Here is a 24,411-nt window from a genome sequence, read left to right as displayed (position 1 = left end):
GGACTGAACACCTGTAACACAGGAACAAGTGTGGATTGTGCAGACGCCACTTCGGAGCTGTAACTGGCGGGGTTGGAGGACAGGGGAAATACGAAAATCAGTGAATCCACAGGCCTAAGTGGAGCTTGGTTCAAATTAGTAGTCTACAACCGATCTTAAAATTTCTTCAATGCAGCCTAAGCCTGCTCCGTGCTTGTCCCTGGGCTTCAACACAGCCAGTTGTTGCTCGGAAGTGCCGTCTTCACAGAGTAAAACACTAGCTCCTGTGTTTGTGGGGTTCAGTAACGTCAGCTGTTCCCCTGCTGTTTTGATGGCAATCTGTCCTGCTGCCTCCCAATTGACAGCACATCAGGCCTCAGCCTGCTAAGTGCTTGTCCTGGGCTCCAACATCGCCAGTTGCTGCTCATAACTGACTTTGGCACGGGTACTCCCTCCTGCCCAGCTTGGTTCCAGCCCTGCCTGCTGTTTCCGGGAAGTGTCAATGTCAGTTTGCCACCCCAAGTTGCCATGTCGTGTTGCGGTTGGGTTAGTCGAGGCTAGGGTGCCAGCAGTTTAGGTGCTTCCTATGTGGACTGCGGGTTCTGGTAAGAAAGGTTTGTTCCATAGTGCCAGTAGGACAAGCACCCCCTGTAGGACTGTGTGATTCGGTAACTGCGGCCAGCTTGCGGCATGCCAACTTTGCTTTTCAGGGGTAACTTCTGATACCCCTCCGGGTTCCAGCACCGTCAGCTGGTTCTCATCAGAGCCTTTGGCCTAGGTGCCTCCATCTCGGTATCCGAGTTCCAGCAACGTCTGCTGGTCCTTGGTAGTGCTTTGTAGCACAGGTACCTCCTGCTTAGTAACCGGGTTCCAGCACCGTCAGCTGGTCCTCGGTTGTGCCATTGGCTCTTATTCCTTCTGCTGCCCCTCCGGGTGCCAGCACTGTCAGCTGGTCCTCGCTATTTCCATTTGCTCTTGCAGCTTATGCTACCCCTCCGGGTTCCAGCACCGTCAGCTGGTTCTCGTCAGAGCCTTTGGCCTAGGTGCCTCCATCTCGGTATCCGAGTTCCGGCAACGTCTGCTGGTCCTTGGTAGTGCTTTGTAGCACAGGTACCTCCTGCTTAGTAACCGGGTTCCAGCACCGTCAGCTGGTCCTCGGTTGTGCCATTGGCTCTTATTCCTTCTGCTGCCCCTCCGGGTGCCAGCACTGTCAGCTGGTCCTCGCTATTTCCATTTGCTCTTGCAGCTTATGCTACCCCTCCGGGTTCCAGCACCGTCAGCTGGTTCTCGTCAGAGCGTTTGGCCTAGGTGCCTCCATCTCGGTATCCGAGTTCCGGCAACGTCTGCTGGTCCTTGGTAGTGCTTTGTAGCACAGGTACCTCCTGCTTAGTAACCGGGTTCCAGCACCGTCAGCTGGTCCTCGGTAGTGCCATTGGCTCTTGTTCCTTCTGCTGCCCCTCCGGGTGCCAGTACCGTCAGCTGGTTCAAGAGGACAAAGAACAGGAAGACAACCACCAAGATGCAGAACAACAAGAGAGAGAAGACAAAGAAGCATAAAAAAAACAAAGCAGAAGAACATTAAGCATAAGACTAATACTCTGAGCAAATGATATTATCTTATTTATAAGCAGAAGAAGACTAAGCAGTGTATGGGGGTGAGTCCGTTCCTCCTCGTGGTGCCCCTGGAAAAGGCCTGCTTCTGCAGGCCAAACTGAACGCGGACAAATCCTGTTGTAAATCTTTTGTGACAGGCAGAACGGAAGGTGTAAACTTCTAACTTTTCTAGATAACAACTACAGGAATGCCTGACACAAACAAGAATATGATGAAGAAGAATAGGAAGAAGATGAAGAAGCTGAATATGTAGAATAATAATTGTTGAATAAGAAGAATATGAAGAATGTAAGAAAAGGAAGAAGAAGAAGAAGAAGAAGAAGAAGAAGAAGAAGAAGAAGAAGAAGAAGAAGAAGAAGAATGTAAAAAAAGGAAGTAGAAGAAGAAGAAGAAGAATGTAAAAAAAGGAATAAGAAGAAGAATGTAAAAAAAGGAAGTAGAAGAAGAAGAAGAAGAATGTAAAAAAAGGAAGTAGAAGAAGAAGAAGAAGAATGTAAAAAAAGGAAGTAGAAGAAGAAGACATACATGTCTGGCAAAATATAAATGAGGCTAACATAGTCAATATCTTTGTAACTCCTAACATCTTTAAAAAAAAAAGTTTAATTCCTGCTATTCCATTTGATTGGGCTAAACCTCTATGGCTTTAATGTCTCCTCCACCTCCCACAATACATTCTACATTATTCTTAGTTGTTTTTCTTCATGTAGAATTAACCTACAAGGAAAGAAAGGTTTTTTTTTAATTCCGATATTTTGGCCCCATTGACTTGCATTGGTTCCCGGTATCGGAATCGGCGATACCGATACTTTTTTTTAAGATCGGCCGATCCATTCCGATCCGATATTTTCAAGTATCGGCTGGTATCGCTCAACTCTAGTGATGAGCGATAAGGAGTTTGTCCAAGCATGCTCGGGTGCTAACAGAGTGACTTCGATGTGCTCAGATAATATGTTCGAGTCCCTGCAGCTGCATGTCTCGTAATGTTCAACAGCCGCAACACATGCAGTGCTATCCTATTTGTTAGACAATCCTTGCATGTGTTGCGGTTGTTGGAACAGCCGTGAGGACTCTTAACATTTTTGAGCACGCGGAAGACACTCAATTAGCAGACGAGCGTGCTCGGATGGCGCCTTATCCCAGCATGTAAGCTCATCACTAACGATTATCTATCTGCATAATACCACAAGACCGTAAAGAAGGACATCGGTCCGATTCATCAAAACCAGTGATGGTCATGCGCCAGGGCTGTGGAGTCGAAGCCCATTTTGGTGGAGTCGGAGTCAGAATTGGTGTCATGGAAATTGAGGAGTCGGAGGTTTGGCTTACCAAATCCACAGCCCTGATGAGGGAGTCGGAGTCATGGAAATTGAGGAGTCAGAGTCGGAGTTGAAGTCGGAGGTTTGGCTTACCGTCTCCACAGCCCTGGTCACGCCGGTCTGGATGAAGGAGCACATTGGAGTCAGATGTTCCTGTAAAGTGGTGTGCACTTCCATGCGCCTCACCACAAATCATACTCTAGTCTGGGACTGTAGTAAGATTTCTGGCATACAGAATGCCCAATTGGCCAAGCGCTGAAAACGCTAAAAGTTGCAACATTTTTGCACACTTCTGGTCTGCGCAACAAATTCTGTGACTCCTGAAAGCAATTTATGAGTAATCGCTTGGTTGAATTGGGGCTGTAGTGTCTAAACGTTTGCTACTGAACAGGCACCCAACTTTTGGGGATCTTATTGCCTGGGTAGGTGGTTCCAGGTGGTCTAACAGGCCTATAACATATAGTCATTTATTCTACTGGATCCAGACTTGGACGTCTTGGTGTTGAGATCACATCCCCCTCTTTTCCACACTCCCAATCCGCCATGAGACTCACAATAAAAGGGTGGCCCAAGTAATGGGGGCCACTATACACAATGGCATGTCTCGGGAGACCCCGCAGCCACCACCACAGAGAGTATCCATTACTAGTGTTGTCATAAGCAGCTGGTTGGAGAATACCGCCTGCAGTGCACACAAGGTACACAGTATTAATATCTAGGACGCGTGCCAGACATACTCAGGGTGTGGTCCCAGACAGACAGTTGGCTTGCCGTACCTCACCCAAGGAGTTACACAAGTTACCTCTAGTCCATTAAAATATTACAAGACGCTATCAATGACCTGATCTGGATAAATCAGGGCAAGAGGGCGGCCGTGTATAGACCATACATGGACCTGGATTTCCACACCGTCCGCTCTTTACATCCAGATAGCGCACAACGGCCTCATGCAACCAGAAATTCTTGGCAGCTCGTCTGAATCCTGCAATTATTGTCAGTTCTGTTTGCTCTCCAGACTTATTACATTGTAGCATTGCTGAAGGTTTTGCCAGAGTTCAGAAGCCGGGTGATGTGCAGCTTTGTGCTCCCCATGTGATATATGGACATGGACCGTGCACAGGAATTCAGCGTAATGTAAATCCTCCCGATGCGGGGGAGAGGCAGCCCGGGATTATTAGATGACACATATGTAGATCAAACTGCAACAATGTAACAATAAAAAAAGGCGGTAATACATGGGGAAGCGACCCCAGATACTTTATAGCCAGGTCTTGGATAGCACCCACCTATTCCAAACAGCATATAAAGGGACATTATAGTAACAATCCTTATAGGCCTGATGCTGGATAATCAAGTAGTCTGGTCCAAAGGGACGATTGTCTCCATTGCAGATACTGGACTCTTGAGATACATATGATGTATATAAATACGTACATTTACGCTGGGGTGCGTCACATTTATTATTACGGTCCAGAAAGTATCAGAGTAAACCAGGCAGAAGATGTACTAAATCCATTAGTGTGTGACAATTTTGGCTTTTGCCAACATGGCAGACATTTTTCTATGCTTTACGCCACCTACTGATTGGCTTGTTTTCCACCACGTTTTTGTATCAAAATATCAGTGCATGCCATTAAAGCGAACCGGTCATCGGGATTTTGTTAAGTAAACTACAGGCATTGCAGGTTGGCGCTGTTACACTGATTAAACAAGAACCACAAGACAACCCAGGTATCATTTTAATCAACATTCGAAGTTTTGAATTAATGAGATTCTCGTGCACTGGCTCCAGCAAAATGGCGGCGGCGCATATGCAGCAGCATCAATCGCTTGCGGGGCATGCGCGGTAGCATCTATTGGCAAGTGACAGGTGAGCGGCGCTTGTGCAGATTGAGCGCATCGCTTGCCGACAGATCCTACTGCGCATGCGATGCCGACGATGCCATTTTGGGGGAGCAAAAATATATATATTTGGTTCAATCAAAACGGCAGTGGCGCATGCGTAGTAGCATCTTTTAGCAAGTGATAGCTGCTACTGCGCATGCGCCGCCATTTTGCTGGAGTTATTTTTTTGTTCTAAAGACCACAATATTAATTGTGCAAGATCAAATATGAGGCAGGTATATGTGTGTGTAATTGTATATGTATGTAGTTATTATATATACACACACACATATAAAATATACATACACATATATAGACATACATATATATATATATCACACACACATACAAACTATACATAAATACACATATATATACAATCCCAGGCTACTTTGTATAGGAGGTCTTGGGAGCCGCACCCGATGGTAATGAATCCAGAGCGCTGATTTCATTCTATATACGTCTTGGATGGTTTTTTGTCTTATTTTTTTCCCCCTTTCGGCAGCCAAATTTTGACAAAATACACTTTCCTGTTAAATAGGCCTTCAGGGAGAGGGGGATTCTCAGCCAAAATACTCCTTGTAATTTTCTCTGTCTCTGGAGCACAGTAAAAATATTTGCCAGTAGGTAACAAGCACTCAGGAAAAAATATAATACGCCATTCTTTTTCATTAAAACTACTTCTATTTAGAAAAATAGAAACAGATTTTTTTTTCCTCTGCAAACTATTAAATTTAGCTGCACACAAATTACCATTGTATGGAGAGGGAAGGTAATTAAGTGACATTTCACATTTCCTGTCGAGCCCTTAACCCCTTCACTGCATGTCTCACCCCTCTGTACTGAGATCTGAAAGACACAACGGGGGCAACTTCCCTCAGCTGTCGGCTATTCGCCGATATGAAATGTAACATCCAGATTAAAATTCAAATTCAAAATGGAAAGTCATCAAAATTGTGATCTCCTCTCCCCACTCATTGTAGCATTTTAAGCATCTAGCGCCCAGACTTCCTTAGTGCTTTGTTGCAGTGGAGACCAAGGAACACCAAAACTTCAGCCCCTTAGATAAGGCCAAGCCGGCCCCCTTGCTAAACAAGTAGAAGATCAGCTTTTTGCTACTATCCACATTCATTCACTCATTTAGAACCCTTAGGCTATGTGCACACGCTGCGGACTCTGCTGCGGTTCCGCTGCGGTTTTGGCCCTGCGGATCCGCAGCAGTTCCGCAGACATGGTACAGTACCATGTAATCCTATGGGTTTTAAAAACCGCTGTGCTCACGCTGCGGTTTTTTCCGCGCGGCTTTGCTGCGGTTTATAAACCGCAGCATGTCAATTGTTTCTGCGGATTCTGCTGCGGTTTCACACCTTTAACATAGTAGAGGTGTGAAACCTCAGGACAAAACCACAGGCCAAACCGCAGGAAAACCGCAGGTCACTTTACCTGCGGTTCCGCACGGAAAAACCCGCAGGTGAATCCGCAGTGTGTGCACATAGCCTTAGAGTTGTGTGGAACTTATCGATATTGATATCAAATTCTTAGGATAGGTCATCAATATTAAATCAATGGTGCTCCGACACTCAGCACCCCCCAAACCCAGATCCTGTTAAAACGAATGGGATCAGAGATGAAGTACCCAAGAGCATACACAACACAGTGAACCAAGCTTTGCTATAGGACACCCATTGCATGGATATTGACTACATAATCCAAAGATTGATTTTTATGGTCTAAAGCCCCTCCGTCACGCACAGCGAGATTGCTGCTGAGTCACAAGTTTTGTGACGCAGCAGCGATCTCACCAGCGAAATCGCTGTGTGTGACAGGTATCAGCAACCGGCCCCCCACTGGGTATCGCTGATCGTTCAGGAAAGCCCTTGACATTTTTTTGATCGTTGGTCTCCCGCTGGCCAGCACGCATCGCTGTGTGTGGCAGGCGGGAGACCAGCGATCAGCGAGCTGGAGCTGGTATTCAAGGTAAACCGTGGGTTTCTAAGCGACGCCCTCGCTTGTTACCTGCGTCGTCGCTGGTCCTCATCGCTGGTGAGATCTGCCTGTTTGGCAGCTTACCAGCGATCATGTAGCAAGCGACACACCAGCGATCCTGACAAGGTAATATCGTCGTCGGGATCGCTGGTGCGTCGCTATGTGTGACGGGGGTCTAACAACGAAAGTCTGAAGTCATTCCTCTATGTGACTGTGGACTACTGGATCGTGACAGTGTGCAGTGCACACAATCACAATTCCCCCATGTGCCCCCAAGCAACTAGTCATGACCACATGTATGCGATATTCTCTCAAAAGAAGACAATTAAAAAAATCAAATGCAAATCACATACATGAAGTCATGACATGATCGTGACCGTCAATTTGCGCAGTGCAGCTTGACATTCTGACAGTGTGCTCATTGCACAGCGCCAAGATTAATCACTGTACAGTTACACAGAGTTGACTGCAGATGTTGCCTCTTAGATTACCGAACTCCTTTAAAATGTCCTTTTTTTCAGCATTTTCTTCAAAATACGAAATCATTAAACTATATTCACTCCTAAATGCTAGAATAAAAAAAACACATGTAGTAACAAAAACAAAACAAAGTTTCATTCAACTACATTGACCTAAAAGTTAGGACATATTGACATGCGGAAGACTTGTTTCAGAAAATTCAAAGACAGTCCAAGATATTTCATAACAATCCCAATCAAATGTTCGGAAGAAAGTTTCACAAAACTGCTATGAGTAAATGTTTTCTTAGAAAGTTGGACCTCACCTAATGATCTAGATCTCATCCAATATGGCTACCTAACAAGTATGACCGAAAGTAACTCAACATTAATGGTCAACAATCTAAGATTAAGAGTTGAAGGGTTAACTAGTGACTTCACTTGATATAACTAGCCCTGCTTACAACCTCTCATTGTCACATTATCTTCTTGTGAACAAAGGTCCCCAAAAATAAAATACACTCCAAGCAATCAATAGTGACTGCCCTTGTGGGTGAAGCTCATTCCTCCTGCCTGACAATTTTGAACAGGGATGAAGAGGATGTTATTACCAAGCTACGGCTTGTTGGCGGTCACTAAACATAACTGGGGTTCTAATCACTTAGGATGTGAAATTCCAGTAGCCTATATAATGATAAACACTGATAAATACTAATAAATATTCTCCCTTCTATGATTCCAAATCTTGTGAGTACTATAGATACATGGTTTACAAAAGCAGCACAGGTACCGTAGTGGAGCGGCACCGTGCCCTTACGCAGCATGATACATTTTACGAGCAGTTTCATCATTTTATGAGCTTTGGTTGTGAAATCTTTTAATTGATTTTAAGTGTATGTTTGTGTAAGGAAACCAGCAGTTTCACATAATTATAAGACATACTATTATTTTATCATGGAACAGCTATGGGCACCACACAAAGGCCACCTTCAAAGATAATGTGTACCCGGAGTGTGGGTGGGTAAGGGAGACAAGCAGCATTCAGTGTTAATTCTGACTGACTTCATTAAACCTATTAGTTGTCTGCAGTTTTACCATTCTGAATTAGTGCCTATCTCACCATCTCACGTCTCCACCTTGATACCACACATGATACATGGATGACAAATGACCTAATCACACCACTTGGGACCTGTTTGCTAAACATCTTTTTACTGACCGCTGACTCATGCAATAGTCTATCGGTATTGTAAATTAAGAATAATAACGCTGCGTTACTTTAAATAAACTAATGTCACATTGATTCCCATTTCCCAGGTATAAATCAAGACTTTTTCTCAAAATATCTCTAGTGATTAGCAATCTGTGCATGCCTTTTCTTAAAGCAGTTGTCCACTACTTGGACACCTTCTTGTCATACCCCTCGCTTGGCACCCATTAAATAATAAAGGCTATACTCACCTCCCAAGGCCGGAGCCGTTCCCGTGGTGTCTGCAGCAGTCGGTCTCCTCGGGGCCTTGTGCGGCGTTGTGACACGATCAGCAATGGCATCACTGTTCTAGCCTTCAGACGAATCAAATATGAAAAGGCAGTCAGCTGCAGCCCGGACTTCCTCTTCGTGATCGATTTGTCCAAAGGTGGACAATAGTGACGCCAGCGATTGTTGGGCCCCATCGTCACATGTCACAACACCAAATGAGAGCCTTGGGGAGAGCGACTGCCGACTCTATGGAACGGCGCCGGCACGGCAGGTGAATATAAGCATTATTATTTTAAGGGGTTGTCTTTGTAGTGGACAAACCCACTAAAGCTACCATCGTCTTACTGTATCTCTTCGTAACATTTGTCACTCAAGATTAGAAAGATTTTTATCGTAATTTTCTATAAACTCGAGAGAAAGTCAATGTGGCTGCCAAGTCCACACAGCCTAAATACAAGAGTACCAAAGTATCTCCAAAAAAAAAACCAAAACAACACAGAATAGGGTCTCCCTTTTTCTTGGTCAACCTCTTGCTTTGGTCATGGAAGTTTTGAATATTCATTATCTAAAGTAAAGCCACCAACAAGATTATACTGGACAATAAGACAAGGGTTTAGGCGACATTGGATTTATACAGACATTATATGCATGCTCAACATTAATGGAATAAAGTCAGATTACTTGGCTATTTACAGCCATTGTTCCAAGCTGGGTTGTTTGATAAGTGGGAGGTGTAGTCCACATAACATTTAACATAATCTTCTACATAAGCTATAGGATTGACAATGTCTTAAGATTGATCCCACACCTTTCAGCACTGATTAGTCCAGAGATTGATGATAATGGTGACTGGTCAAGACAAGTTACAATGAAGAGGCTTCAATACAGACTTTCAACAGAAGTTCCTGATCACCGTCATAATCAAGCTAGATTCTCAAGTAAAAAAGAATAAACTTGGCCACAATTATGTAATCTTTGGAAAATAGTCTCAAGCCGGCCATACACAATAGATGGCTGTTGGCCAAACGATCATTCGACCTCAGCAAGCTGTCCCATACACAGGAACGCTCGCTCAGCCGAGCGCACCAATTTTCTTTACAAGAGAGCTGCTGGCTGATACGTCGGCTGACGGCTCATCTCTGCGAGAACAATGCGAATGGCAGTCGGAAAATGGACATGTGCGATCAACAACTCCCCTGACCATCAGTTATCCGGCGCCCCCACAAACATTGGAGTGGCTGTTGGCCAAACATATCGATATTGACAGGTTCGATAGTTATTAGTCTAATGTGTATGGGGGCCTTTACTTGGCACTTTCTGATGCTACACCTCTTGTATCCATTCCTTGTGGATTGTAAGCTCCTATGGTCGGGACCCTTACTCATCCTCCATTTATTGTATCTCTCCCTTATTTCTTATAGATTGTGAGCTACTATGGTCAGGACTACTACTTATTCATGCCTTATGTTATTTAACTTATATTCAGGTGTATGAAGCACCTGCTATGTACAGAACATGCACTATTTATTATACCTAATTATATAGCGCCATTAATTCCAACGCGCTTTACAGACATCACTCTCCCCATTGGGACTCACACTATAAATTCCCCAACAGTAGGTCTTTGAAGTGTGGGAGGAAACCGGAGAACCTGGAAGAAACCCACACAAACATGGGGGGAACATACAAACTCTTTGCAGATGTTGTCATTTGACCCAGAAGAACCCCCCGCGCAACAGTGCTAATCACTGAGCCAACAAGCTGCTCATACAACAGAACACACTCTTTCACGGTACACAATTCCCTGGCCCGCCGCTGTGAAGATCAGAATTCCAACGTTCCTGACAAATCCCACCAGTTCTACCATTACTTATCCATTTAGACCCCGATTCATCATCGTCAAGTCTGATATGATAAAAGGACGAGATCACTATTCAAAAATACTAACCATCCATTATATGCATCACCAAAAATGACCATACTATATATATGACCAATATCCATTATACTGCATAGATCACCATTATTACATGAAACACTAAGTTCAGATGTCCAGTAATGATCCGTCAGAAGGGATCCAGCAACAATCAATTGACAGAAAAGTTGTGCAGACAACTTTTTTTGTCTGCCTGAAAAACACAGATTTTAACCGTATGTTTTGTTTTTTTTTAATTTTAACATTGAAGTCTATGGAAAACCGATCCATTAAATAGCCAGCCATTTGAAAAGGATCCATTTTTTTGCTTAAATACTTAACATATACCACTGGACATGTGAATTTTCAATAATCATCTATTTGAAGCTGATCCAGTAAGTACAAACCAGATCCTTTTCAAATGGGAGAAAAACGGACGGCAATTTAACAGATCCATTTTCCATAGACTTCAATGTTAAAAAAACAGATCCAGTTGAAATCAAGTTTTTTTTTTTAAGGCAGACAAAGAAGTTGAGCCTGCATAACTTCTTTGTCAACGGATTGCTGCTGAATCCATTCTAAGGACGGGGTCACACATGCGAGAAACTCGCACGAGTCTCGCATCTCAATACCTGGCACTGCCACCGGCACTCGGGACCGGAGCGTTTAGCTGCATAGAAATACATATAGCTGAGCGCTCCGGTCCGAGTGCCGGCGGCAGTGCCGGGTATTAAGATGCGAGACTCATGCGAGTTTTTTGCATGCGAGACCCCGGCCTAAGGCCGGATCACACTAGCGTGTTTGATGCGAGAAACTCACACGAGTTTCTCGCATCAACACCCGGCACTGCCGCCGGCACTCAGGACCAGAGCTGCGGCTGCATGTGATTCTCACATCACGCACGGTAGTGTGATCCCGGCCTAATGGATGATTATCAGAAAAAATACTGCATCAGTTTTAAACTTTTGTGTCCAGCTAAAATAACTGATTGCTGCTGAATCCTTTTGTGAAATCATTGACGTCAAGGTGGAAGAATCAGTAAGAAAGTGCATCAGTTTTTCATCATTTTGACACTGATCCAGTATGTTTGTTTACTTCAAACTGTTTCGAACGGATGACGAAGGGACTTGTGAACTCGGCCTAAGGGTATGTGCACACACTGCAGATTCACCTGCGGGTTCTTTCTTGCAGAACCGCAGGTAAAACCGCAGGTAAAGTGACCTGCGGTTTTGCTGCGGTTTGGCCTGCGGTTTGACACCTGGACAATGGAATAGGTGGCAAACCGCAGCAGCATCCGCAGAAACAATTGACATGCTGCGGAAAAAAACCTGCAGCTTTTCCGCAGGTTAAAAACCGCAGCGTGAGCACTGCGGTTTTTAAAACCCATAGGCTAACATGGTACTGTACCATGTCTGCGGAACTGCTGCAGTTCTGCAGGGCCAAAACCGCAGCAAAACCGCAGCGTGTGCACATAGCCTTAGGGCTCATTCCGACGTCCGGTTTTTTCTTTCACATACGAGAAATTCGGTCCTAGGTTTCATTAGTGATTTTATTCAGAGCTTCATCCGCTTTTTTCAAATGAGAAAAAAAAAATAGTTTCTCTAACTTCTATCTAGCAGTCTGTGAAAAATGGACAGCACTTGTATACCATCTAAGTGCTGTCCAATTTTTTATCGCAGACATGTCTCCGCAATGCCGCGCGAAAAACTCGGTCCACAAAAAAACTGTACATGTGAACAGCCCAATAGAACTCGAACCTACGATATTCTATCAGTGGAAAACAGAACTTGTATGCTAAACACGGAAGTCGGAGTGTGTCTTATGGTGGTTGATTTTCATGCCGCATCTATATCGCTTTCCCCATGAGCAAACATAAGAATTTCATTATATACAGTGTAGAAAAGCAAAAGAGCTAAAAGCAATCTGCCGTAATTCTGATAATCCAGCACTGATCTGCAAAATAATCCAGAATGATGCAAGTCCTACTTGCAGATAGGGCACAACCTTGATCCAACACCGATGAGGCCTTCAGATGTTCCTAATGTCTCAACCTGTAACGTTCTCCACAAACCTCTAGTTAATGGGCGGCATGGGTACGTGGCCACCACGTTTGCTCTAATAAAATATCCTGGCAGTAAATGGGGTCATTTGTGGGCACTAGTTAGTTTTGTCTGCAGCCGGCTTCACCTGCGGGACCCCCTGCCTCAGATGCAGCTGTAAAATCAGGACAAAGCTCTTCCACTCGCTTCTCTCGGATTACAGACATCAGGTCGTTATGTGGGCTCAGACAACACAAGGTCAAGGTGGTAAAGTCTCGTTAACACAAGGAGATTATCAGGATTATGAGCCATGGTGACAAATAGTAAACCCGGCCATACTTAAAGGCTGCGCTTGGACCTCAAAAAGAGGAAACAGTGATAATCTAGGGAAACGACGTGGGGAAAAAAAATAAATTCCCAAATAAGACAAAAAAAAAATCCATGAAATGGGATTAAATTTAATCCCTCCATGCTGAAAAAAACCTCATGATTTATGTCTCGATCCAACAGTTGACATTTTTGAAATTTCAGTCATTAGAAATATTATTTGTTTATACGATAAGGCTGAAAACGCGTAGTGACCCTCTGTATCTGACGCAGGAGTGCGCTGATATACGGTAACGAACCCTGCATGTGTGTCCACCAGAAAGGTTTTCATCCAGCGCAGACAAGAAGTGAAGCATTTTACTACATTATTAGACCTATTTCTCCTGGGTTGCTGCTTTTCTCACAAGTAGGCGTGGCTTAGGCCTGTTTCACACTTCCGTTTTTGTGTCCGCCAAACGGATCCGTTTCCGTTTTTTTGACGGAAACTGATGCAAACGGATCCGTTTTTTTAAAAACGGATCCGTTTTTTTGACGGATCCGCGGTAACCGTAATGGAAGTCTATGGGACAAAAAAAACGGATCCTGCAAAAAATGGCGGATCCGTTTTTTTACGGAAAACAACGGATTTTGACGGATTTGAAAAAACGGAAGTGTGAAACAGGCCTAAGAGGGAAAGGGTGTGGCTTAAAATGTTTAAAAAAAAAAAAAAATGGGCAAATTGAGCACAAAAGCACAATATACACTAACCAATAGGTGGTGTAAAGTGTCTAAGGAGCAGTAAATACATCACCTGGGATGGTAAATTTGGGGCATTTTCAGAAAATCTACCCTCTCCTACTGTATCCTCACCCATCCCTGTAGACTGTGAGCCCTCGTGGGCAGGGTCCCCTCTCCTTCTGTACTTGTGTGTCCCTTGTCTTACACATGTTTATTATACTTGTCTATATTTCCCCTTTTCACATGTAAAGCGCCATGGTGCTATATAAATGTATAATAACAATAGGCTTTGTCACGGTCTGCTATTCCTCACCAAGGACCATCATTGTGAGGTCGTATTCATACCCAATGTTGCAAGACCAAGAATTTTTTCACAAAATTCTGTGAATTTTTTGACAGATCGACTGACCTATGCGCCAAGCAAAACTGATATTGTCTTGACTTGCTCGAAATTGGTGCTCAATCCCTCCATGCAACCTCAACCTCTGAGCACACACATCACCCAAAGTCTTCTACAGATATATGGTGCCTGTCAAAAGCTGAGCATATATTGTTCCAATCGTGTCCATCACTTGCGCCTCTTCCTCTTGCAGACCAATGCACCAGATATACGATGACAGTCCTAAAGCTGAGCATAAATTGGGTCCATCACTTGATGAAAATAAAGAAAATTGGGATATTCCCAAAAAGGCAGATTATGTCAGCCACAGTCCTCGTACGTCATGGCATTTTTCTTTTTTTTTACTGATCTCTTATGTGACTTAGAAAAATCTGGCAATTTTGTGTTTCCAAATTTTGGAAAAAATAATATTTAAATTTCTTTTTTTCTAGGGGCATTTTCTTTTCTAAAGCAAGATAAAAAAAAAAAAAAAAATGAATTACTGGGACTAAGATTCCAGGTTTGATCTTGTATGACTGACCTTGATAGATCTTGTATGACTGTCCTTGATATTTTAGAGTCGTTCTTGAGATCTAGAAATCGTCAATTTACACCCCTTTTTAAGGTAATCAGTGACGCTCAGACAAGATCAGGTAGTTCTATCTGATGATTGCTGAACAGAATTTACAGAAACTCATTATCAGGTCACACATGATGGAGCAGGGAGAAAATAATAGCAAAAATATGTTCCCAGCGGGGGTGGGATGGGGTGGGGAAAAAGAGTCTAAAATTTGCCTTTGCAGAGTAAAATCCGTGTTGTCATCCTCAGCACTAATTGACATGCCGCAGATTTTAAAATTGCAGCGCCGCTCAATTTACGCTGTGGGTTTTCTCCAGGGTGTAAAAAAAGGAGATTTTGTAAACTAATACAGAAAGTCTTTTACGTACGCAAATCCGCATAAAAAAAAAAAAATCCACCCTGCGGTAGCTTACACTGGGGTCAACGATCTCCCCGTATACCATTAATATCCAAACACGCTGGCACAGTTTTGCATAAAAACATTTTTCCATCTGAAGCTAAGAAATGGGGAAAAAAAACAAAGTTAATAAAAATAAAAACATTCTAAAATATATATAAAAATAAATAAATATATATATTACTAAAAAATATATTTGTTATGTATTTGAATGTGGTTTTCTATCGATGCCTAAAAACTGAAAAAATAAAAATAAAAGAAGACGCACAGGTCTGTGATTTCCACTGAAACCAGAGCACCAGGTTAGCGAGTGCGTGTGGTGCAGATATGATGTGACTGTACATCCGGGACTGTAGGTTACATGTAATGCTCGGGCCGCACGCTGTGGCACTATCCTCTCGCGTCTTGGCCCTGTGATTTCATGTGCCGATTATAAAACGCGTCGCCCCCTCCTCTCTAAATTGTTACTTTCTGATACACTATTTCTGTCATAAATCTGCTCTCGTCTAAACACAGAATTTCTTCGCCCATCAATTCTCTCATGTGGAAAATTTAAAACTGATTCTAAACACCAAGGTTACCGGCAAACAAACTCCGCATAAATTAATAGCGAGCGGTGAGAGTCGGCACCGAGAAGCCATTAGCAGCGACAGATGAAGTTATATTAGAAGTCAGGGATTTATCTTCTCGCATCCTTTTTTTTTTCTGTTTAGTGTTTTTTTTTTTTCCTTCTTCCCATCGTTGTGACGCAGTCGGTTCCTACGTGATACCAGCGTGAAGCCGGGCGCCGTCCAAGGTAGGGAACGATCCTGTACGGTAGAGCGGGGACCCACATCTACCACTGGATGGTATGGTGGGGGGGATGATTTCCAGCTCGTTAGTGGCGCACATCTTCTGTATATAATCATCAACGCACGAAAAGGTGCCCTCCCCCCCCTAACATTTGGGGGCAGGATGGGAGGCTGTATCCAATACAAGTACCAAAATAGCAATAGAATTACAACGTGTGGATATTCGGCAACAATTTCATCAACGTGGATTTCAGTTTATTACAGAAAAGAAGAAAAACTCTTTGCATCTTCCTTTAATTTTTATATGTAAGATTATGCCCCAAAAATTGTATGTATGTGCTGTATATGAATATATATATATATATACAGAGACACATTATATATAGCACACCTGTGTATGTGTATACAGTAAGTAGCTATATTATGTGGTAATATAACTTTATGTCCACTGCCTACTACACTGCTACATATACACACACAAAAAAAAGACAAAAATTACATATATATATATACACACACACACGAGTAAAAAATTGTGTAGTAAGTAGTGTACATATAGTTATATTAACACATAATATAGCTGCTTACAGCATATAAAGACACACACGTATACTTAAAATGTGTAAATGAGGAGTATGCCTATATGTATACGTCTCTTTACACAGGGTAACCATACCATGCACATCTCTCCATAGGTACAGCGTACACATACAGGTGTACACGGATATCTATAGAGTCTGTGGGTGTTAGTATAGGTGTACATCCCTCATTCTATATATCTAAATCAGTGCATTCTGTGAATATATACGGCAGGCATTGGTGTATACCTATACATTAATGTGAGTATAACTATAAGGGTAGATGTCTAATTCTGACTCCAAGTGTTTTATATTATATATTACATACACACATATGTACGATATATATGTTAGTATAACAGTACGTATGCATTTCTTTATGACAGCGAATGACGAAACGTATGTACTGTTAAACTAACGTATATAAATATGTGTGCGGTGTGCGTATGTATGCAAAATACATATATATATATACACACACACATACATACATATACACAGAAATTTATACACACATACAAATAGAGAGGAGCGTATGCATTGTTATACTAATAAATCTTATACACATACATTATATATATATATATATATATATATATATATATATATATATATATATATATATATATATATACACACATGTATATGCCACTGTAGCAATACGTACACGATTCCCTCTAAGTGTGTATATTTTTTTTATGTATGGGTATAATTTGAGCATAACTATACATATATACTCTCCTATACTAATATATATTGACAGCGTGCACAACGTGATGAACCCTTACTTGGTGGTGTAATGGTTCTTGGATAACTATCTCCGCATTAACCCTCTCCTTGCTGATGCACTGGAATGTGGCACATATGTAATGGCTCCCCCACCACCACTACCACCACCTTTTCCAGCAAAAGGAGAGCACACGACTGTATTAAAATGTCTCCGTGGTAGCTGCGTCTCAGGAGGACGGTTAGACATCTATCATTTACTAATCCATGGTAAGTGGCCTTTCTCCTTCTGTAAAGTGTTCGGCCGTACAATTCATAATCTGAGTAAGAGGGTTAATACTCGCCTCTCGATACCAAAGATGAAGAAAATCAATAGATGACTTAAAACAAATCTGCGTCTCAGCTGTCTCATTCAATCAGCCTCGCACAGACGAGATTCAGCCACTTGACTTACGATTTGAATCATTTGTGGATACAGGCCCCCCGAGCGATTAAGGGGGTAACTTAAAGGAAGGAGAATCACCCCCCACTGCTCCCATCCCCAAGAAATAATCAATGGCTTCCAGTTAACCAAGATGACCGGTCCCCGATCAGGAAAGACAAGAGCGCCTCCATATAACAAAGTGTCATAAGAATGAGGGGGCACAAACTTCCTGTGACCACCCCTGAGGTCTCCATATTAACAGCACCAGTAAAAAGACTAACAAACTCCATCAATGACGAGACGGACGGCTGCAAACATCTATCGATATTTGCATCGTCGACATCATTTATCAGTTTAACATTTTTGTGGTGAAAATTGGGGAACATTTTTTTTTTCCTATTTCAAATTGCGCCACAATCCGACAAGCCGTACAAAGATGGTACGTAACGCATGGCGGAAACGTCCCTCTCCAATATAGTGCAGGGGATCGGTGGGATGCAGTGACGACTTATTTTAAGATGAGGGTATTTCAGAGAAAGATAGTTAAAAAAAAATATGCAGTTTGGTTTTTGTGGAGTCCGACATGAAAATCTGGAGGTAATTTGCCAAACACTAAGGGAATGGGTGGACCCCTGGGCCTACTGTCTCTCACATACAAAGTTGTGAGGAAAAAATTTACAAAATCAGCATCCGATTTTACCCTGGTACTACTGTACATAGACCCCAGTGATTTATCCACAGAATTTAGTCAGAGGAGTCACGTCAAGTAATTACAGAGCCGCTGTGGCGCACTGGACACACCGCAAGTCCCGAGACTGGTTAAATTATAATCTCTTATGATAAAAATGGCCGTCTTGGGAAACCATGATATTGGGTAAATTATTGAACTGGATAACAAAGTGGTCGTGCGCCATATCGATTCACGCCGATCACAAGCCACCAGTTGTAGTTCACTTGAGCCGGGCCTAGGATTACGGTACGTTTGCCCCAAATACAGTCTGACATTCAATGAACTGACCATCGGTCACAAGAGCACAAAAATGGGGCGAAACGCAGAGTAAAAAGCACAAATCCTAACAAGAAAATAATTCTACTGGTGCAATTGTAATATAGTGTTAATATTGTGTAATCCAGGGGGATGTGAGGGCTCGTACAGCAGATATAAGGCAGCATTAAGAATGTGTAATATCTGGGGAGGGGGCTTCTTATCCAGTAATGGTAATTTAAAATGAATTCATGAGATTCTGCGACGGTCGGAATTTTATTACAGTAAGACGAATCTTCGTCTCTAACAAATCGCTTTAAGAAAATTACTGGGGTCCATCGCCTCCGCTCCTCAACCCCACCCTATAAATAAAACCGTACATTCCGCTGCTTAAATAACCTGCACACAGTCGTACGAAGAGCACGTTGCAGGTAGCGTGGATAAACTCAATCACCTCCGTGTGCAGCCACCCGATGTACGCAGCACAGGACGCGGAAATGGACGGCGGACCCTTGGAAAGAAGAAGGGGTTAATGCAGAACTCTTCCCCCGGACATAAAGTTGTCCACCGACCACCCCCCCCCCTTTACCCTTTTCTTGGAAATCGCTCATAAAATATTCACAGCGTGCGCACGGCGATTTTAGCTGTATGGTGTTTGCATCAATTTACTTCAGCGGAATAAAACTAGCCCACCGCGTGAATATATTTGCATGCGTTTGTGTAATCCTGAAATTATAGGCTTTAGGTCGTCCTTACGTCACCGCAAACAGGGATCATCGAGGCTCAGGAGAAGCGGCGGCGGCTGCGACGAGGGAACGCTCCATATTAACCAATTAAAGGTAACGTATCTAGACCGTAAAAAAATGATAAAAAATATAATGAACGAGGGGCAAGTTGCGGACGCCCCCTCGATGTGTACGATGCCCTGGCACCTCAGAACGCGGCGACATCGCCTCCTCACTTCTTGCTGGAGACCTTTCCATTACTCATTAATCATATGGCAAATTCATCCCTTCTGTTCCAGGATTTTTTGATGCGACCGACTTAGTGACGCTAACGCCCAATTAACCTTCGTTCCTCTTTTCTTTCGTTTTTTTGCCCTCTCCCTATAAAACTTTTATCCCCTCCTGAACACAAAACAAAATTCACAGTAATATAGACCTTCCTAACAAAAAATGGCACAAAAATCCCCCCAAAGGGGTCAAGAGCTGCTGTGCCCGGCCGATCCTCTATTGTGCTTTCTTTTTGTGTGCGGCGGTTTATAGAACATGCCAAGCTCACGGAGGGCACGGACCGGAGGGCAAAGTAGCCAAAATACAGGAAAAACAAATCTAGGAGTTACCAAGGTCTGTCCTGATATGGCCAGGAGTCTACAGCCCCCCATGTCTACTCAGCTACCATTACCCCGACTGAATGAGCGACGACCTGGGTAACGCAGATTTTACGGAGCAATTAACGAGGCGGCCATGTCTCCTGCCCGTGAGCATTTTCTTCACCGAGGGGTATGAAACAATCAATAAACCCCACTGTGGGTACGACAATCAGCTCAGACAAACTTGTACCACCAGCCCAAAAAACTTTCCGAGACGCCCCCAAGATCTTGTAGCTGGCACAGGGCGGAGGTGGGGGGGGCACCGGAAACTTTACTACATTGTCGCCGTATCTTGTAAATGTTTTCACAGAATCGTCCCTGCTTTTATTAACCCCTCATAACCCATACCCCCCCTTTGGGATTGCCCCCATTAGAAATCTGTGCCGGGTCCTCAAGAAAACCCAAATCCATGACGGCAGCAGGCGAATTCTCACAACTGACCAGGCCTGAGCCTCACAAGGACAGGACGGTCTCCGACCCCCAAAAAAATTTAAAAAAATCATATGAATTATCAAAATTATTAATTTTTAACAATCTCTCACAAAAAAAAAGCAGACTTCCCCCACACCCCACCCCGACATATGGGGGAAAGCTGGGCAACAGGACCTAGGGGGCAGCGCCTGCGTCACCAGTTACCATGGCGAATGATTTATTGATAGCCATCAAAGAATAAAGAGATCAAAGGCGGCCACATGACGGGCGATCAATCATGTGTCACATCCAAGATGGCAATCATCTGGGAAGCCGGGCTCCACCAGTGGGTGCGGCTGGCAGGGAACAAGCAACTTGTGCACAGGACAGAGGAAGAAATGTGGGAAGAGTGCAGCTGGCAGTGCCAAGGTGGCGGCAGGGTGGGCACCAGCACATGCAAAGTTACAAAGTGGAAGGAGAAAGTTGCAGGAGGGGGAGGGGGTGCCATCTGACCAGATTGCTGCCAGTGCTTACCTGCTGCCCGTTTTGGTGCCTGCTGCTTCCTCCTGGGCATCTCTCTCTCTCTCCTCCTTCTTCCTAATCCAGGTCACAAGTCAATGGCGAGAAACCATGAGAAATAAACGGGAGGCAGAAGTGTCGGCGGCCGGTGGCGATCTGCAGCCTCCTCGGTAATCATCCGACCGGGGGTGATACAAGAGAGCGCTAGCGGGCAGGGGCACGGCGGCGGCTGTCAGATGGCAGCCCGGAGTGAGTGAGATGGGCAGAGGCAGGCGGCACCGGAGCCTCTTCAATCACACATGCTGCAAGAAGCAGCACAGGCGGCGGGGGAGGCGATCATCCATCTACTGAACAAACTGAACATTCCCAAACTCCTCCCCGACTGATGGCAGGGAGGGGACAGAGGTACGCAGCTCCCCTGCCGGCCGCCGCCGCCGCCCGGCACTGCACGGGTTACTACCTGCAGCGCCGGGGTCAGTGACAGGTCAGTGCCGCCGACACCTGCAGGACCAGACGGAGGGCAAGAGGTCACCCCCCCAACTAGCGGACATTAACTCTTCAGCTGCCGCCAGCTCTTCTGCTGTGTATGGACCAAACTCGCCAATGCAAGTCTATGGCATCAACTGTTCCAGTGGAGAAGACTGAGAAACCTCCATTAAGATTTTTGTGTTTTTTCTTCTTGCATACCAAAAAAACAACCACTGACCACACACGGACATCCCACGGAGCGAATGTGGGAGAATCGCATCCTCTGCCGTATTTCGGACGAGAATCGAATATTCTAATCTAGAATAAAAATCAACTGATCAGATCAACTGGACAGTGCTCGACTTTAACGAAGAATGGCTAAAACGCTGATCCAAACGTTCACACGATTGTTTATGGAATCGTCCGTCTTTTGTCCAGAACACCAGATGATTTTTCAACCATATTGTATCTGTTTTTATACAGCAGCAGCAGGGCCGGACTGGCCATCTGGCAATTCTGGCAAATGCCAGAAGGGCCTGTCTGGTCGTGGGCCGCATTGTCTGCTACGTTGTTAACAGAATCGGTGTTCTCACGACACCCATACTGTTAAGAGTAGTGACGGAGCACAAAGTCCCCGACTCCATCACTTACCCCAGCAGGCCATGGGTATCATTATTGGTCTTGTAGTAAATTTTCCTTTCCTCCATCCAGGGTAATATTACTAATCTATCCCCATCTGGTGCTCGGGGGCCTGTGTGATTTCAAATGCCAGGGCTGAATTTCAGTCGCAGTCCTTACCTGATCAGCAGTGACTAAAAATGACAAATACAGTTTCCTGCTCTCAATGGAATTGTATCAGTAATGATCCGATGCTATACACATGTTCTGTATGCATCTCATCCAAACTCCAGTAGAGAGTAGTGAATCCTGCGCTGCCCTATTGGATAGCATGGGTCGGACTTTGAATGTTATCAGTTTCTTCCCAGACAGGACTCGGACTGACAATACGATCGTGTGAACGTAGCCAAACACTCGTGACGCTTGGTCATTTTTTTTGCTTATGACAAAAATCACTGACGTGTGAATGAGGCCTAAGGATGCACAGGCTTCTATACAGGACGATCCGATTAAAGGGGTTGTCTTGGCTTAAGCTACCAGTCTGCAGTCACTCTATGTGCCTGCAGACTTCTCGCGCACTGTTAGGATTCTCCGGTGCCGGCAGCGGGTGCGTGACTGTAAGTATGTCATTTCAGTACAAGCGATCACATGCGTACTAGACTCGAGGACTGCGAGGACAGTCTAGTCGGAATGTGGCTGGAATCATGCAAATGACATACTTGCTGTCACATGAAGACCGGCTCCCGGTGCTGGAGAATCCACCAGACAACCCCTTTAGTCGTGACTGCCTACGCTGATATAAATGATCACAAACGACGTCTTCAGAATTACAAACTCACTATCAGGTACTTTCAACTAGTTAGATGGTCAGATCACCCAATCTCCTCTTGTGTGAACATGCTCACTCCATGGGCCGGCTGCGGACGCTGAGATCAGACTTTGGCGCCTCTGTAAAATCTATCTGCCATTTCATCACAACAGTGTGGAGTCACCACATGTACGCACCTGGTGTTGGATGTTATTTTTAGGCACTAGTGGTGAATATATGCTAATATATGAAGATGGCAACCACACCGCATTGTCATCAGATCAAGTGCTCTAATAACTTCCAATAAGGCCGGGATCACACTTGCGAGAAACGCGCACAAGTCTCGCATCTCAATACCCGGCATTGCCGCCGGCACTCAGACCGGAGCGCTCAGCTGCATAGAAATACATGCAGCCGCACACTCAGGTCCCGAGTGCTGGCGGCAGTGCCGGGTATTGAGATGTGAAACTCGTGCGAGTTTCTTGCAAGTGTGACCCCGACCTAAAGAGAACAATAGTCCTCATTGGCCACTATGAAAGTCATTTTTCACCCTGAGTATTTTCAGTATTTTTTTTTTCTTTTTTGCAATTAGTAAATAAAGGTGAAAAACGCACTTAGACATTGTGTGTGTTGTACCATAAAATGACGCAGCTCAGTGATGTGGGTTTTGGCGGCACATTTTTGGAGCGCCCCGCAGGGCTTTAGGTTACTCAGTACCGGGCCGGTTAGGTTCTTTAAAGGGGATGTCACAGTGGCAGTAACCCGGTCCTTGGCCCTGGGCGTCCACTAAAGATGGAAGCTTAATGAAGGATGATGGATCATAATGGGGGAAGATGATGGGAAAATGGAATCGTGACGCAACCCATGGTATTCGGCAAGGGTAGCCGACGCTGCAGTGCAGATCCTCTGGGATGGTGTTAGGGCAGCAAAGATGGTGAAGCACTCCATGGGCAGTTAAGGTGGTAGCAGGTGAGTTGGTGACTATGATGGTGCGTGCGGTATGGAGCAGGCGAGACGCAATGACGATAGGGACACAGTTGGGTGGAGTTTCAATGTTTTTACTCACAATTCCAGCATATATGGTGGCCCACTTGGCACTGTGTCCTCCGGGGGAGGGGTCCAGCAAACTCCCAGGCAATTTGGAAACACTTTTTCAGGACTCCCCTTTATGTTCACCTTTCTAGGCCGCCTCTCTGCGCTGATCTCTACCTTCTCTCCTGCCCTGCGCCTTCACAAGCAGTGTCTCCGAGCCAGCAGCCGCGGACCCTGTCGGGTGACGTTCTCATAGTCCCATTGCTCCTATCTGGCTGCCTTTTCGGGGAATAATTGTGGTTGTGGCTGAGGCACCTGAAATTACCTCAGCCTCCGGCTTGCTAGCTGTGCCTCCTTTGATATTCCCCACTAGGCCTAGGGGCCGGCTCCCTCACTGTGGCCTGGTCCTTCCACGTCTGGATATGGGCCCCATGGGTGGCGGACCCCAAGGACCCCTTCTCTTCTCCTAGGAGCTTCCTTTCTTATAGATGTGTCTCTCAGACCCTTACTCTCCCCACGTCAGTCCTGTTCTCCCGCTGGCCTTTCACTGACTGACTCTTTCTAGAAAGATCTATCTTTTACCTCACGCTAACTCCTTCCACTAACTG

General features: G+C 44.5%; 1 protein-coding gene across 1 annotated transcript in view; it reads right to left on the bottom strand.

The window, feature by feature from the left end:
* TSHZ2 (teashirt zinc finger homeobox 2) overlaps positions 1-21,237 on the bottom strand; it is a 195,296-nt gene extending 174,059 nt beyond the window's left edge. Inside the window, exon 1 of the mRNA XM_073580620.1 lies at positions 20,893-21,237. Coding sequence (XP_073436721.1) covers positions 20,893-20,932 — 40 coding nt within the window. The 5' untranslated portion in view covers positions 20,933-21,237. The remainder of the gene's footprint in view (positions 1-20,892) is intronic.
* Positions 21,238-24,411: the final 3,174 nt, after the last annotated feature.

This window comes from Dendrobates tinctorius, unplaced genomic scaffold (assembly GCF_039654945.1).
Source record: "Dendrobates tinctorius isolate UK_male_01 unplaced genomic scaffold, ASM3965494v1 ptg000065l, whole genome shotgun sequence".
In the NCBI taxonomy this organism is placed as follows: Eukaryota; Metazoa; Chordata; class Amphibia; order Anura; family Dendrobatidae; genus Dendrobates; species Dendrobates tinctorius.
This window is presented reverse-complemented; position numbering and strand designations above follow the sequence as displayed.